At 41.4% G+C, this 17,706-nt stretch overlaps 2 protein-coding genes across 2 annotated transcripts in view; both read right to left on the reverse strand.

The window, feature by feature from the left end:
- LOC123242163 (Ig heavy chain Mem5-like) overlaps window positions 1-815 on the reverse strand; it is a 140,468-nt gene extending 139,653 nt beyond the window's left edge. Inside the window, exons 1-2 of the mRNA XM_044669713.1 lie at window positions 746-815; window positions 146-465 (exon numbers count right to left, since the gene is read on the reverse strand). Of these exons, the coding sequence (XP_044525648.1) occupies window positions 146-465; window positions 746-815 (390 nt within the window). The remainder of the gene's footprint in view (window positions 1-145; window positions 466-745) is intronic.
- Window positions 816-11,215: 10,400 nt separating this feature from the next.
- LOC123256101 (signal-regulatory protein beta-1-like) overlaps window positions 11,216-17,706 on the reverse strand; it is a 38,618-nt gene continuing 32,127 nt past the window's right edge. The window contains exons 6-9 of the mRNA XM_044684793.1: window positions 16,782-17,135; window positions 15,837-16,100; window positions 15,122-15,175; window positions 11,216-11,325 (exon numbers count right to left, since the gene is read on the reverse strand). Of these exons, the coding sequence (XP_044540728.1) occupies window positions 11,216-11,325; window positions 15,122-15,175; window positions 15,837-16,100; window positions 16,782-17,135 (782 nt within the window). The remainder of the gene's footprint in view (window positions 11,326-15,121; window positions 15,176-15,836; window positions 16,101-16,781; window positions 17,136-17,706) is intronic.

Raw genomic sequence — 17,706 nt, forward strand, 5'->3', positions numbered from 1 at the left:
GAGAGAGAGAGAGAGAGAGAGAGAGAGAGAGAGAGAGAGAGAGAGAGAGAACACAACATAGCACAGTAGCATTTACCTGGGGTTCTAATCCCATGGTGGTGCCAAGTTTGTGTCAAGGCCTCTGCCTAAGCCCTAGCACAGTGACTGACATAGTGAGTCTGGCACAGAAGTATATGCCCGAGTCTTCCTTTCGTAGCTGGCGCAGGGTCAGGGAGACGGTGTGGGCTCCGTTATTCCTGGTGATCAAAGCCCTGCCCTGGATGCTGGATTTATAATCTTTTTGACTGCCAATTTGGGGGCTGATGCTGGCCACAAACTGCCTCTCACTCCTATTTGGGGTCCAGTGCCAAGACATAGCATAATCCTTGAACTTAAAGCCAGAAGCCTTGCAGGTCAGGGTCACAGACTGGCCCTCGTGTGTCACCTTGCCTCCTGACTCCAAAAGCTGCACCTGGGCCCAGGACCCTGTGGAGAACACACCAAGGAGATTAAGCCCTACACAAAGCATTCATGGGAAGGAGAGCTAAGGAACCAGGGAAGATACACTTGTCTGTTAATTGGACTCCAACCCCAATCCAGGCTACCAGGGAGGGGACCCCAAGCCACTGGAAAAAAGGGGAAACCAAGCCTCCAGGGAAGAGAGAATCAGGAAAAGATAGGGATAGAGGTGTCTAGGAGCTAATTTGAAATAGCCCTGAATAGAGGCTGAAGAAAGGGAGGGAAAGAATGTGGGCAAGATAGATACCTGGGAGAATGGAGAAGAGTAATCCTAGGAGGTAAATCCTGGCAAGAGTGGTGAGGGTCTCAGCAGACATGCTGCTGACCTTGTCAGAATCCTCTAGGTACAGGATGGCGTGTCTGCACTTGTGGTCTGAGACTGATTATATCTGCATAGAGAATTGTTCTGCCCAGAAGGAAGTGCTTTTAAGGAGGCTGAGAGCAGTGGGGTCTGCCCATCCTCCACCCTGGGGAGGATAAGAGGGGGTGGGGCATGAGGCAAAGGCAGATGTAAACCTAGGCAGGAGAAGGGAATTGGTCCAGAATAACTGTGACTGGAGAGCTCATTCCAGCCCTACTAGCAACCAAAAGAGCACCTTTAGTTTTGTTACAGGGTTTGCAGCAAGTGTCCAGAAGTATGGGGTGCTTAGAGCATAGATCAACAACTTCAGGTGAACACCATAGCTATACAATCCAACTCAGCACAGATTAGAAGGTAGGTCTGACCTTTCTATTCTTAACTTTCTTTGATTTACCCCCTAGCCCAGTCATCTCTCTTTCTCTGCATCCCCAGATTCTGAGGAAACAGGATTCCTGAGCACTGGTTCTTCAGAGAAAGCCCCTGGGGTTCAGGAAGAGACCATTATCCCCACAGGCCCAATAACTGTTCTGTTTTCTCTGGGATCCCTAGACCAGATGAAATGTCCAGACTATGTAGGCATGGAGAGGAGGGAGAGATCAATGTCTGCTGGGGCAGTCACCAAGTGAGCTAAGATGTTTCATAGAATATTAGCTTGGTGCAATGGATAGGATGTTGGACCTGTACTCAGGAAGATGTAAATTCAAATTCAGTCTCAGGCACTTACTAGCTTTGTGATCCTGAGCAAGTCACTTAATTCTGTCTACCTCACCTTCCAAATGAAGATAATAATAGCACCTACTGCCCAAGAGAAATGGAGTGAGAATCAGATGAGATAATATTCATAAAGCACTTTGAAATATTTAAAATTCTATATAAATACTTGCTATTGTTATTATTAGAGCTTTAAAGGACCCCAGAGGCCAGCTAATCCAACCCTGTTCATTTTACATATGAGGAAACTGAGATACATGGAAGTTAAATGATACCCAAGTTCAGACAGTTAAGGAAGCAACAGAGGCAGGACTTCAGTCAGGATTCTGACTCCAAAGAACACTTTATCCTAGGCTGTGCTGGTTGAGGTGGAGCTAACATGTTTGAAGGGAAGAAGTGGTATGAATGAAGCAGAGTCAACAAGGAAGAATAGATGACATTGGGTGGACATGGTAGCATGTTAGAGCTAGCACATGCATGTAATAGAATAGATGAGCGATAGTGGATGGGATAGAGTGCAAGCAATGAAATGAAATGACTGAGTAGAGAAGGTATTAGAGAGGAAACAGAGTGGAGTCAATGAGATGAAGTCATTATGGTGAAATGATTGCAATAGAATGTGGGATGGAATTTCAGGGTTCTGCCAGTGGAAGGGGAGGATGCTTTAAATTGAATCAATGGAGGGTCAGCAGGGTGGAGTATATAAGGCAAAGGGGTTAAGGGAGAATGGATGTCCTAGACATAGATAGGGTAAAGTGTTCATGATAACAATAATGACTAACATTTACACAGCATTAAGATTTTCAAAACCTTAACACAAACATTATTACAATACAATTATACAAACATTATTCAAAACCTAAATGCAAACATTTTATCCTCATGAGAATCCTGGGATCCCCATTTTGATCCCAATTTTACAGATGAGAAAACTGAGGCAGGCAGAAGTTAAGTGATTTGTCCAAGATTATTTAGCTAGTAAATGTCAAAGGCTACTTTCTAATCCAGATCCAGCACTCTATCTACTGTACCATCTAACTGCTTCTGGCCATAGTGGAGTAGATGAGTTAAGGAATGGGAAAGGGTGGAATAGACAAAATCAGGTAGTGAACTGAGCTACTTTCTCTTTCAATATTTTTTTCAAATATTTCAATGTTTCAAAATTTCAATATTTTCTCTATTCAATAAATATTTATTGTTTGCCTATATTGGGCAAGGCACTGAAGGAGATACAAGATGTAGTTGAGGGAATCTACAATCTTTCATGGAATTTACTATCCAGTCCTACCCAATTCACTTGGGAATCTCTTATTCTCATTCTGTGTCTCCTTATCCTTGAGGACTCTTCTTGCCTGATTTCTATTGTCCTACTCAAAAGCTACTGAATATGATTGGAGAAAGTCATAAAAAAAATCTAGCTGGTTTCACTGAAATAAATATATTATACATACATAATGCAAGTATAGGATACAAAAGTTCACCTGAGAGACAGCATGGCAAAGTGGACAGATTTACTCCCTATATGTTACTACATTGATCTATAATAATGTTGTCTCCTCCACTAGAATATCAGTCCCAAGAGGGTCAAGTTATTTCATTTTTAGCTGCCCAGCATAGTCCGGTGCAAATAGCAAGGACTTGGTAGTAGTTGTTTAATGGAATCAGCCTCAGAGAGCAGGGCAAGGATCCACCAGGTGGCCATTGCAGAGAAGCAAATTTGAACTCTACTTAAAGAAAAAGTTCTTAAAAAGTAGAGCTAAGGTTGGAAGAGAAAAGCAGTGTTGCCTAGTGAGAAGATATCAAGCAGACATCAGAGTCTTGCCTCACACACCTCTTAGTGACTCTGGGCTAATTACCTAATTGCCAATGGACTCTCTAAGTTATAAGATAATTGAAGATCTGCATTAATGGAGAGGTAAATCCTCACCAAGCATTCCCTACACACCAAGGAAATTTTAGCTCTTGGCCAAAAAGAACAAATGAACAAATCCCACACTTGCCGTCTATAATTTTCTCTAATCAATTTCTGCTCTCTATCCCCCACAACTTGATACCAAGGTATCAAGATTTTTTGCCTCTCCTCATACTCCAACTTCAAATCTAGACCCCTCACTTAGAGTAAATTATTTAGTTTCCTACTTCATGAAGAAGCTTGAGACTAACCTCACAAAATAAATTTACTTTGCATTTATGTACACATAAACCTGCTCTCTACCCAACCCCCATTTTTGTCTTTGTGTGCCCAGTGTCTAGTATATTGCCAGGCACATAGTAAGTGCTTAATAATTGCTTGTTAAAGAGTTAAGGCTTTACCCTGTGAAACTGTTGCAGATAGATGAGCAGGGATTAAGATATTTAAAAAGTGCCAATACTTAAATGAACAGCAACCCTCCCATAGCTTCAGAAATTCTTTAAATTATCTAGGAAAAACTATTTAGGAGTTGATCAAATGATTGACTGGAACTCCACTAAGTCTTCTACTCCATAAAATTTCTCATAATCAAAGGAGGTAGTAACTCTACTCCTCAAATAAGGCATATTCCCTTTACCTATGCCTTTTTCTCCATTCCTTCTAGCCTTTTCCTCTCCCTCTTTTTCATGCATTTTCAATCCCTTGCTTTCTTTTCATTCCTTGCCATCTATCCATAAACATGTTAAGGTTTTCTCAATCCCCCCCAAAGGATTCACTTGACCCTTTTACTCTATTCTGCTGTTGTTGCATCTCTACCCTTCTCCAAAGTTCTTGAAAAAGTTTTGTATGCTTCATGTTTCCATGCTCTTAACAGATTCTCTCTCCTCAATTCCTTAAAATTTAATTTCTCCTCCCATCATTCTGCTGAAACTTCTCTCTTTCCAAGGCCACTAAAATGTCCTAATTGCCAAGTTGAATGATCTTTTGTTCAAGATTCACTGTCCTAGAGTTTTTAGTCACTCAGTGTTGATGACTCGATTACTCTTCCCTTCTGGATATTTTCTCCTCCTCTAGTTTCATGGACATCACATGGTTGTCTATCTACCTCTCTAACTACTCTTCCTCCTTCTTTGTAGACTCCTTCCTGACCCTGTAAGTGCTAGAAGTTCTGTCTTTTGTTGTCTCCTCTTCTTTCTCTAAAAAAAGAGTATCTCACATTTCTAGTGCTTTATACTTCACATGATCAATACTATCCTGTCCTTTTAAATAATATCCCCAATAGTTTGTGGCAATTAAATTCATCTAGTCTCCCATGCTTGATACTTTGACTCTCTTATCTCCTATACTCTTTATATCCAGAGTTCTGTGAATTCTAACTCTACAGTATTTCTCACTTATGTCTCGTTTTCTATTTCCATTTCCATCACTCCAATAGAAACTCAGTAGAATGGATTGGGAGTTTTTATCTTTTTTGTCTGCCAACACAGTACTTTAGTATCGTAAATACTTAAGAAAGTGAAGGTTTGGTACCCTTTACAATGTTTAATACATATTTGCTGAACTGAACTAAATTGGATTATCATTGCCACCTTCATGGATTATTAAAATAACCTCCTAACAGATCTTCCCAGCTCTACCCTCTCCTTTATCTCTTCCATGCTACATACTGCTGCCTGACATCTTCTATATGTCCCAAACTGAATTCATTATCTTTCCTCCTAAACCCGTTCCGTATGGCAGCACCATTCATTGAATCTCCCAAGTTTGCAAGTTTGTAGATATCACTGACTCTTCCCTCTCCTTCACTTCTTATATTTGAATAGTTACCAGGTTCTGTCAAATCCATTTGCACTATATCTCATATATTCATTCATACTGTCAACATCCTAATTTAGGCCCTCATTACCAATGACTAAGAGTATTGCAATAGTCTTGCCACCTTTCCTTTAATTCTTCCTTCATATGACTGTCAGAATAATCTCCTTTGGGTCTAGATCTGGTCATGTCACCCTTCCATTCAAAAATATCAAACAACCTCCAGTTGCCTTCTGACTACTGCTCAAACTTCACTTCTCTGCCTGTTATTCCAGACTCACTTTCACTGATGCCACTTTCCCCCTTCTCCCTGTCCCACCTATTTTAAATTATTCCCCTACTCACATGCTACATTCTGGCCAACTGGCCAACTCTCTGCCTAGAACAGGCATAGTGAGCTCACATTCCCATGCCTTTGGGGCTATTTGCTACACTAGTAAAGCAGAGGCTGCTTTACTTTTTTTTAATTGTTTATTAAAGGCATTTTAAAAAGAATCTCACTTTATCCTCACAGCAACCCTCAAGTTTTATTATCCTCCTACAATCAGAAGGAAGTTAGTTTAATGAGACACAAGAGTTTACCCAAGTTCACAGAGATAATTTTGATAAGAGACCAGGGAATATAAAACTTAGTCTCTTGATTCACTAGTATCCTTTTTAGTAATATCCCTTAATGGTCTACCAGCTCATTTTCAGACTGAAGAAAGGAAAGGCTGAATAATTGAAGGAACAATTTCTAATAAATTTGCTAATATAGATAGGAAGGCAGGATTGTAGGCTAATTTCTTATATTCACTGTTATTTATTAAGCTGCAAGATTTGTTTAAAGAAAAGTTCTCCTAAAATATGAATAATTCCTTTAAGTGACCCACTGTGGAGATCTGACATGTTTTCTCTATACTATCTGAATTGTTAGGTCCCAAAGGGACATAGCAGTATGATCCTGAATAGCCTCAAGGAAGGCTAATATAAAGCACCTTTCTGGTAGGGTCTAGAGAGGTCTCAAACTCCATTGGCAATTCTAGTGGAATGAGGCACCTCTATAGGGGTCTTACTTTCTCACACTTCCAGTAATCCCAGCTGTCAGTGGTCATTTTAGTGGCCCAAAAGAAGCCAAGACCATGGCATTATCAAGCAGTAGCTTCACCTAGCAGGGACAGGGAATTTGAGGAGATCACTACAGTATGAGGGGATGAGGGGGAGTGAAGATAGTGAATTAAGAGATCACATCACTATGGTTTTGTGTTTGATTATGTCTGCTTTATAGAGAGCCAGAACAAAAGGCAGAGCAGAGAAGGGGTACAGGGAATTCAGCTGGAGCTGCCCTTTAAGGTCTTTTTTCTTAAACCATGAAGTATTATTCCATTTGTTTTAGTAAACATTTAACCTAAATATGAACTAAATAATCCTACTGGCTTCATGCTGCAGGTTAAAAAATGGACTGTCGAACAAGATGCAGCAAAAATGTGTTATGAACTATTAAAATAACGGCAATTCAAGCATATCCATAGGTTGGATACAAATCCTGGAAAATAATATAGAAGAAAAAGGTTAGTAGAAAGAGACACAGGAACTAGAGCCAGCTGGGCCATATGTTAATGAAAAAGAGCCAATGTTATTGAATATTAGAGTGCCATCTGGTGGTTTTGTTGTTCAATCATTTCAACTGTGCCCAACTTTTGGTGATCCCATTTGAAGATTTCTTTGCAGATACTAGAGTGGTTTACCATTTCCTTCTCCAGTTCGTTTTACAGATAAGGAAACTGAGACAAATAGGGTTAAGTGTTTTGCCTAAGGTCACATAGCTGGGAAGTGACCAAGGCCAGATTTGAACTCAAGAAGAAGAGTCTTCTTGATTCTAGGCCTGGCACCACCTAGTTGCCTTTCCTCATTTTACTGATAAGAAAACTGAAACTGAGAGAGGATAAGTGACTTGCTCAGAATCAAACAAGTGTTTGTGTTTGAAGCCAATTGTGTTTGAATTTAAGTCTTCCTGATGCCAAGCCAGCATTTTATTTACTATGTCATCTAGGTGCCTCTATTTCATGTATCCATAATGAATCCTTAGCTCAATAGTTTGTGTCATGGAGTTTATCAAACACTTTGCTGTTGTGTTCAATTACTTCTGGATCATATTTCCCTAAAGTACTTGATGATGATGATGGTGTTGGTGATGATGATGGTGCTGGTGGTGATGATGATGGTGGTGGTGGTGATGATGAAGAAATAATCAATTCAGGTTGTTAGGCCACCATCATCAGAGTTCAGGTAAGTCCAACTAATTATGTGGATGCTGGCTATGACTCCCAAGGTGGTCACTCCTTCAAATCATCCTAATTATATGGGACTTCCATCCCACCCTACTCCCCTCCCTTGTCTTGGTCTAGGTCTCCCAGAATAATTGTAATTTGTGATCTTCTAACCAATAGCCCAGGGAACATTTGTTTTCTATGCTCCCAATCCCATTTCACCACCTCCCTGGCATAAGGTCTCCTGAAAGGAAAGGTAGGCCCTAGAATCGGCCAAGTTGGGGGACATTGGCCCCTGCTCTATGGGCCATACTCCTCTTTCAAACTCTTTTAAGTTTGGATAAAGAGGTAAGGAGAGGGGGCAGCAGGAGCATTTGCCTATCCTTTATCTTCACTTATCCCTTATCCTTCTGACCTGATCTTTTCAAGCCTCTCAAATACCAAGAGGCTGAATGGCTTGCCATCCATTTCTTCCTTAGGAAAGAAGGCATTAAACATCTTTTTTAAATCTTTACCTTTTCATCTTAAAATTGGCCTATATACCACATTAGAACATGATGGCCTCCCCTAGCTAAGACCCCACTAAAGCAATTAGCTGAACTTATAATGGCATCGAGGGGTTAGTAGTCAGCACTCTCAGGTGCTTCAGCTCGCTGTCAGTAAGGTTAACTTGACAAGCACCATTATCTGATAGCCAAAGAAGCCACTTAAAAAGCATCTCCCAAGACCCCTGAGGGACTGTCATCTACGACTGACCCAATTCCTTCCTTAGAAGAATATTGCACTGACTTTTACATTTAAATTGGTGCCTATCCTACCTTACAGGCTACATTAGTGCTGACATTTAATTGGGCTTCTTTCCATTCCCCTGAGGAAAAGGAGTTGGGAAAGGTCTATACCCCAATTACAAAATGGAGCATCCAGTCCTCCAACCCAGAGTACTTGTGAGGAGTTTCCATTCAGTCAATGTCTTTATTAAGCATATAACTCTACAACTGTGTTAAGCAATAAGAATATAGGGAAAGGCAGAAGCACAGTACCTTTCCTCAAGAAGTTCACATTCTAATGGAGAAGACAACATGCAAACCTTATGTTTATATATGTGTATGTATGTGTATATATATATATATAAATCTATTATATACTATATAAATGGAAGGTAATTTCATAAAGAAGACAGGAAGAGATAGGGAGGACCAAGAAAGGCCTCTTGCAGAGAGTGGAATTTGAGCTGAGTCTTAAAGAAATCCAAGGAAGACAGAAGACAAGATGTGGGAGGTGAGGAAAGAGTATGCTACATATAGAGAACAGCCAGTGAAAAGACATGGAATAGGGAGGTGGGGTGGAGTGCCCTGTCACCTTTTACTCCTTTAAATCCTAACAAAAACAAACTATTTTCTCTCTTGTTTCTTTATTACAGAAAAGTAGCCAGAAGACTGTTCTCCTTCCACAGTTCAGTCCCTTCCAGTTCTTATTTTTATGGATCCATCTCTCTATGTGCTCAAGGTTCAATGGGATATCCTTTCCGTTCCCAAGATGAGATTTATCTCACAGGTCTCATAGTTCTTATGTGAACAGATACCAGGGATCATATCGATCAATTCTAGCTTTGAAAGAAGGGGGGATGGGGGGCGAGTCATTGTCACCTTATCACCACTTCCAGTACCTCACACCCACCAAGGCAACGTGACACCTTCCTTATAACCTCATCATGGTGGGTTAATATCCAGACCCCAATTATATAGGTTTTACCCCTCATAAGCCTCTCAAGATCATTTATTTGATAGGAGCCCAGAGAAAGTGGCATTTCAGCTTTTAAGTCCTCTGGCATCATCTGACTTAAAAAGGTTAATTCCTGAAACGTTCACATTTCTTTGTTCATATGTGGGGATTTTTCCCTCACCAAGAGGCCAAGGGACCTCTTCTTGACTTCCAGTCTTCAAATCAATGCCCTGACCACTGTCTCATTCTGGAACTTCCTTCAGCACCTGGGGCTGTTTTACCATAAAACATCTTAATATGGCTTCAGGCTTTCAACTTGAAATATCCCTCTGTTAAGACCCACCCTCTTTATTCATTAGTGAATTCCTCTTGGAATATCCATTTGGGGGAGGCACTTGGGCTGCCCTTCATTCTCCTCTTAGTTTGGTTCCTACTTCCATACTTCAAAACCAAGTCTTTAACTATCTTCATCCTTTCCCTTTCCCCCTTTTAGCAACCTGTTGAGTGTTGTCCCATTCAAATGTAAACTCCTTGAGGGCAGAGAATGTCTTTCTCCTTTGCTTATATTTGTATCTCTGGTGTTCGATATGGTTCTTAGCACATAGTAATCATTTAATAAATGCTCATTTCTTTCTTTCTAAGGGTAGCATCAGCATTTGAGATTAAAGCTCAATTCCAGGAACCTCAGACCATTTTCTTGTTCTTTTCTCCCATTGACTCATCCATTCCCATTCTTGGACATCTGACCTAGTCTTCTACTTGGGTTTCTCCCTGTCTGAATCCTCTAGGACTCCTTGATTCCTGCTGGGACTGGGTGCTCCTAGGCCTCCTTCCATTTTCCTCTCTTACCAGGAAGATAATGATCCACACAACACTAACATTATTGAGGATCTTATTTAGTTGCATTTCAGAGGAAGCCTAGACTCTGGGTTATGATCTCAAGTACCCTTATATCCCCCTTACCTTAGGAATAGTATTAGGAAGAAGATTAGGACATAGACAGGACTAAGGGGCTCAAGGAGATCTTACAAAGGAAATCTCTACTTAAATATGACTCACATCCATCTTGATGGAAATTAAGGCCCCTCTTCCATGTGATTCCTTCCTCAATTATAAGGATGAAGGATGGTAACCCTTCAAGGGACATAGTAAGAAAAGGTAAGCATAATTAGATGATGAAATTTTCTCCACCTCAAGTCCTTGACCTTCATGGCCCCACTGGTCCCAAACAGCCCACATGGCCATAATCCCATGACCATGAACCTGAGGTTGCCTCACATAGGAAAGTTATAGTAATGGGAAATGTTGTTGCTACCTAAGCTATGGAAACCTGGGGGACTTGAGCTGTGAATATCTGTCCTCCATTCCCACACCCACTTCTATATCCATACATCCAAAGAGAGGAATACTCTATTTGAGAAAATACAGACTGAGAATTTGCTTTTTTTGAATCTCAGGGAGTATTGAATGTAAGTTGGGCTACTGGGGTCATTCTGAGGCTCAAATGGTCACAGCAGGGTCCAAATAGAGACTCTCAGAACTTTGTTTCCTAGACTTCTGGAGAAGCAAACAGAGTCAAGAGTCAAGGAATCAGAGGCGAAACTCATCTGGAGGCAGCTTATTCTCTTCCTTTCATCCCCTTTTCCACCCCCAGAATAATACCACAGACACAGAAAGGATAATAGGCAAGATAGAGGACTTGAAAATAGAAAAGAGCTTAAGGAAATAGAAGAGACAAAGGCAGAGAGGAGACTGAAATGGCTAGGGGAATAAGGAGAACCATATAAGACTGTGGAGTTAGGGTAGGGGAAAGATGAAAGGACAGAGAGGGAAAGGAGGCTGAGTATGAATGGAAGTTGGAGAGGACTGATGGATGGAAGCATGAGTGAGCAGGGAGCACACAAAAATTAATGGGATAATGAGAGTTTTTGGGAGTTTGGAGGAAGATCAAAAGATCAAGGCCATTATGGTGAACAGGATGTTGATAGCCACGGTCTTCATCAATAGTAGTCTCAAGCCCAGCACTCTGAGGACCATCTGTTTCCTCTGTTCAGGTTCTGCTGTAAGAGACAAAGGTCCATGTAAGGATCATTGGAGAAAGGCATCTTTGGACTTAATTAGGAGTCAATGATGGGACCTTATTGTTTGAGGAAAACAAATCCACATTGCTAGCTGCCTCTAGACAAGGTAATAAAGCCCATATGTTGATAGAATTTGCCCCAGAATAACATATCACATGCTTTAACTTTTGTTTTATCATATACACTCAGTTTTGAGCTAACAACTACACTGACCCAAGGGGCATTTCAGAATCTGAGCCCAAGGAAAATCATGCCCTAAACAATTATTTAGCCCTAAAATATCAGAATCTAAACCAATGATTCCCAAAGTGGGTGCTACTGCATCCTGGTGGGTGCTGCAGCAATCCAGGATGGCGGTGAAGGCCACAGGTACATTTATCTTTCCTATTAATTGCTATTAAAAATTTTTTAAATTAATTTCCATGTGGCTAAGTAATATTTTTTCTGGAAAGGGGGTGGTAGGCCAAAAAAGTTTGGGAACCACTGCTAAACTATGGGTTATCACATACACTGTGCCTAAAGCTAACAAATAACTTTGACAACTTAATCTTTTATGCTGAACTGTCACAAACAATAAATATGAGTTATCGCATCTTTTCCCACAGGTGATCACCTAGCTATTATCTGGTATATTATACATTCTGAGTTCAAGACTATAATATTCTCTAAAATTTGGCTTGCTGAGAGAGAGAGAGAGAGAGAGAGAGAGATATGAAATTATTCTAGTGACTTTGTTGTGATGTGGAGGAGAGAATAGAGGTGAGAAGACATCAGGGGAATATCACAACAATTCAGGAAAATTATAATGATAACTTTTATTAATAAGATGGCAATAAGATTAAAGAGGTGCAGGCAGGAATAAAAGATGTTGTAGAAGCAGAATTGGCAGGACTTGATGACTAATTGGATATACTGAAAAGTCAATGATTACTCCAAGGATTAGTTGGTTGTTGTCCTTCATACTCAGAGGACCAGAAACACATCACTAGGGATATCTTTTGATTCAAGCATAAATTGGATTTAATTGAGGCAGAGTTGCACAAAGTCATCAGCCTCACTCTGTCTTCCAGTCATTCAAAGTCCAGTGGCAAGACAAAAGTAAAGACAACTGGCAATGGTTCAGTATGCAGTGGAAGACCTTGACATCTTTGATGTCTAATACAGCTTTTAGCATGTCCCAGTGCCAGCTTCCACATATTCTTGGTCAATGGAATAAATTGTTCTCATCCACCCCTTCTGCAGGAAGAAGTCTTCACATGCCTGGGGTAAATAACACCCTAATTCATCAACAGTTCTGAAGCCTGTTGGTTATCATCAACCTGGTTTAACCCACCTACCAAGATAGTTTCCTGGGGTATGGCTGCTGTGCATGCTACAGCTTCTTGGAGCCACAGGTGACAGCTGGGTAACATGTAGACATGAAAGGAGAAAAGCAATTCTGAAAAGGATTAAGCAAGCCTTCATACCAGAGATGCTAGTCCTCTCTAGACACCCAATACACCCCACTCCAAGGAGACAACATGGGAGAATAAATAAATTGAATAATAACAAAATGAGGGTAAAGAAGTTCAATTTTGAATATGTTAAATTTGAGAGACCAATGGACTATCCAAGTAGACATTCTCTGAAGGCATTTGGATTTGTGGTTATAGGATTTATAAAAATGATAACCAGCAGAGACATATTAATAAAGCCAGGGCAGTGAATGAGATTGACAAAGGAAAGAGAGTCAAAAGAAGAAAAGAAAGTCTTGGACTTACCCTTAAAGAATATCCACACTTAAAAGGACCCAGAGAGGAAGAGAGAGAAGTAGCAGTTAGAAAGAGGAGTGAAAAATAAAGATAACATAGTGTCTCTGGAGGACAGTTGAAGAGAAGGTGTCTAGCTATAGATGATAATCTGTGTAAAAAGTTACAGAAAGGTCAAAGGAGGATAAAGACTGAAAGAAAACTCTGGATTTAGTACTTAGAAATTCACTGAGAGAATTCAGTATGTACAAATGTGAAGGGCTTGGGAAGAAAGTGAATAGGGAGTTAGATAATAACTTCTATAATTTTTGCAGTGAAGGGGAGAGGAGTGTTGCCATAATGAGTGGAAAATAAAGGTAAAGATTGTTTGGGAAGACCTAAGTTTGTCATCAGAGGGAAGGATCTAGGAGTGCAGGAGACACTGGAAATGGAGCCAGACCCTGGTGGAGACAGAAGATAATGGGATCAATGTCAGAAACAGCACTAGAGATTCCTCAGGATCAGTGTGATGAATTAGAAAGTGTGCTTGACTTAGAATCAAGAAAGGCTATTAAGACTATTAAGTCTTCTATTTGGGTCTCCCTGCCCCAAGTTTTTTATCACTCAAGTTAATTCTCAACGACTAAAATGGCTTTCCTAAAATGGAGATCCAACCACAGGTTAGAATCAAGTCTCTTAATACTTACCACTGTGCAATGATGGACTAAGCCTCTCTGAAACTCTGTTTCCTCATTTTTAGAAAGAGGGAGAGAGCAGTAGCTCTAGTCCCTCCCTCACAGGGCATTTATGAGGCTCAAATGAGATGGTGTATGTAAAGTGATCTATAGATCTTACAGTACTAAATACATGTGGACAAATATTAATATTTGATTAAAGGGCAGGGGTAGATGATGAAGCTAAAAAGACATGAGCATGAGATAGGATCACAAAGGAAATCTCTCACATAAGGGGTCCTCAGGCTTCTTAGGGAAATGGATTTTCTTCCATACCTATGGGAAATGTGAGTAGAGGAGAAAAATATGTTTGGAACCGTTTGTTGTTGTTGTTTCAATCACTTCAGCAACGTCTGACTTTTTGTGACCCTATTTGGGGTTTTCTTGGTAGAGATACTGGAATGGTTTGCCATGCGTTCTCCAGCACATTTTGAGATGAGGAAACTGATACAGTATGTGTGACTTGGCCAGGGTCACACAGCTAGTCAGTTTCTAAGATCAGATTTGAACTCAGAAAGATGAGTCTCCCACAGAATAAAGATAGCAATGAGGAGTGGACTTGCTATTTTATTGATAGAGGGAAATCTTTGGTCAGATGACTTCCTCTATCAATGCAGGTTGGTATTTTTTCTGCAAATCATAGTATTAAAGAGTTGCCTGGAGCAGGAGTTAAATAATTTGCTCAGGAGCCCACAGTCAGTATGTTAGTGATGAAATTTCAAAACAGGTTTTCCTAACTTGAAGGTCAGCTCTCTCTCCATTATGTGAATTAAGGAAGAGTTGAATAAATATAAATTTGGAAAGAGGACCCAGCTAAAATGCTATAGCATAAATTTGTAGTGGATGAAGTTAATTGAGCTTGAAATTTTTCTCCACTGAGACTCAACATCCCTGAACAAGAAGCAAAGAAGGAAAAACACAGGAACCACTCAGGGATGAAGAACAGCTGAGAAAGCCAAGGAGAATAAGAGTAAGCTACTCTCCAACCTGAACCCTGGGCTGTCATGTTCCCTGAATTTTGGATCATCACACATTCTAAAGGTCTACCATCATTCACTCCAATCCCTGAGTCATTATTCAATCTGAGCCTTTCTGCATATACTCTGAACCCTGAATTTTCATATACGCTTCACATGGGTCATTTGTATCATTCTCTGTGTGGGTCATGATCATGAGGAACCCTGTCTTATCACATTATCAGAACAGGAGATAAGGAGACTATCAGACTGGATCAAATAATCTCACTTCTGATCATGTTGCTTAAGTTCAATATCATTATCTCTGTCATTTCATCTTTAACCTTTAACTCACCTGTAAGTTCCTGGTCATAGCAGGATGATTCCAGCTGAGAAATGATCCCAGTGTCTGAAGGCAGAATGATATCATTAGTCATAGCCCTGGGATCCAGTGAGCCCAGAACTTTCCTCCCCAGGACAGAACACCTCTCCAAAGATCAGACTACCCTTTGTTAGCCAGGCTCTCCTCTCATCTATCCCAGGAACCTCACCCCCAATTTGTGGGTTTCTGTCTCACTCTCAGTCAGAAAACACTGATCATGGGGGCAGCTAGGTAGTTCAGTGGATTGAGAGTCAGGCCTAAAGATGGGAGATCCTAGGTTGAAATCTGGTCTCAGACACTTCCCAGCTGTGTGACCCTGGGCAAGTCACTTGACCCCCATTGCCTAGCCCTTACCACTCTTCTGCCTTGGAGCCAATACACAGTATTGACTCCAAGACAGAAGGTGAGGGTTTAAGGAAAGGAAAGGAAAGGAAAGGAAAGGAAAGGAAAGGAAAGGAAACACTGATCATAAAATTTAAAAAAAAAAGAAAACTGATCAAGAATAGTCTTTTCTATCCAAGGACCCCTAGATCCAGCCAGGGAACCCTTACTCGCTCTATAGTATTTCCCCTCCAGTTCCTACTACTACCCTTATGTCTGTCCCTCAATGGTTCATAAAACACTTCCAAAGTCAAAGATTGACTCTTCTTAATACCACCCTCTATGCCCAAGTAGGGACTGTTCATACCTGGCTGGTGGGACTCATGGGTCTCTTTGCCAAGGTACTTCAATGAACAGGTTACTGAGTCATTCTCACCAGCCTTGCCAATCTGGATGGCACTGTAGACACCATGGGCTGTGGGAGCCACAGTGAGGGCCTGGGCTGAGACAGAGGCCCCAAGGGAGGACAGAGATGCATCAATCTCCTTGGGGTAAAAGTCACTGACCAGGCAGGCCACAGCATCCTGACTCCTCACCACAAACACACTGGGTGGCAGAGGGTCCCGAGGTCCTGCAATCAAACCATGACTTCCTGTCATTAGCAGATCCCTACAGTGCACCCTGCCAGCCAGGAACCCAGGTCCAAGTGTGGGAAGGCACACATGTGACCAAATAACTGTGAAAAGCAAACCTCACCCACTTCCTGGCCCCTTCTCAGCCCTGGTCTGGCCCCTCGTGCAAGGAATAAACTCATGAAACCAAATAACTGTGAAAAAGAAACCTCAACCATGTTTCCCACCCATCTTTCACCTGAACCCCATATGTGAGAAGCAAATTCATGTGACTAAATAACTGAAAACTAGACCTCAGCCCTAGCTCCTTGGCCCCAGGCCAAGCCTGACTCTCATGTCCCCAGTTCACATGTCTATGCTGCCCCCAGACCACAGCCCTTTTCCTTCCTCCCAGCTTCCACTGGGGCTGACAGACCTCCAGGCTTTGTATCTGGGTTCTCAAGTCAATTAGCCTTATCAATGATGGACATTATGACCTACCACAGTCCATCCCTAGGAATTACTACCTAGATTATTCTAACTGTTCGTGTACATGAAGAACATGTGGTAGAGAGAAAGGTCTGGGAAATAAAGGATCTTGGTTCTGGTCTGGGCACCAGCACCAACTAACTATGTGATCTAGGACCATACTTTGTTTCACAAATCTATTTCCCTAAAACAGAGAGAAAGGAAGCACTCACCAGGTTCCACAGTCACATCTGTCCCGGAACCAAAGATCAACTTGTCTGTGTCATCTCCATAACCCATCCTCCTTGCACAATGATAGTAGCCAGAGTCTCTAAGGCTAAGGTTATTAATCTGGAGAAAAATCTGGTTATCGGTGTCCTTCCTTCTGGAAGTGATACGGCCCCCACTGGCTTTTGAAAATTGATGGTCAAGACTGGTCAGCCACAATGGGGCACCTCCAGGAACCCAAAGATACCAGTTTAGTTGGCTTGTATTAAACTGGAAGCCAGATGCTTGGCACTGGAGACTCAGGGTCTTTCCAGCTGGGTGTGAGCCTCCTCCTGACTCTTCCAGCTGTGTCTCATCTCCTGGACAAGAAAAAAGTAGAGACAGAATAAATAATATTCCTTATATCCTCCTTGGGATGAAGATATTGAGTCCTTAAATCTCCTAAATTCCATTTGTCCTAGATCCTTCTGGCTCCCCCCAGGGGTCTAAATACCAAATTCAGGTTCCATTTCCCTTTAGATATAGCATAGGGAAAGAAGTGGAGAGCACAAGTTCTATAGCTACAGGAACAGGCAAGCCAGGTTATTGACACATTTCTGGGAGTCCCAGGGATTAGGGCTATTATTCCTCAATTGAGGGAAGAGCTCCCTGGGTTCTCAGGTTTGGGGAACTTCAGGTTTGGGATTGGAAGATCACATGACTAGGATCAGGAGAGAGAAAATGCCTCTGGGTTCTTAGGTTTGAGGATTCAGAGGTTTGGGGACTTGCAAGGGTTTGGAGCTCCTAGAATGATTAATTTGGAATATTCTAACATTAGGAGGCAGAGCTGGCTATGGGAATTGGCCCATGCAACTACCACATGCTCAGGCAAAAGATGACTGGAATCAACAGCCCAGTTCAAGTTTTCCCCACACACAATCCTGTAACTCT

The sequence above is a fragment of the Gracilinanus agilis genome, chromosome 1, assembly GCF_016433145.1.
Source record: "Gracilinanus agilis isolate LMUSP501 chromosome 1, AgileGrace, whole genome shotgun sequence".
Lineage (NCBI taxonomy): Eukaryota > Metazoa > Chordata > Mammalia > Didelphimorphia > Didelphidae > Gracilinanus > Gracilinanus agilis.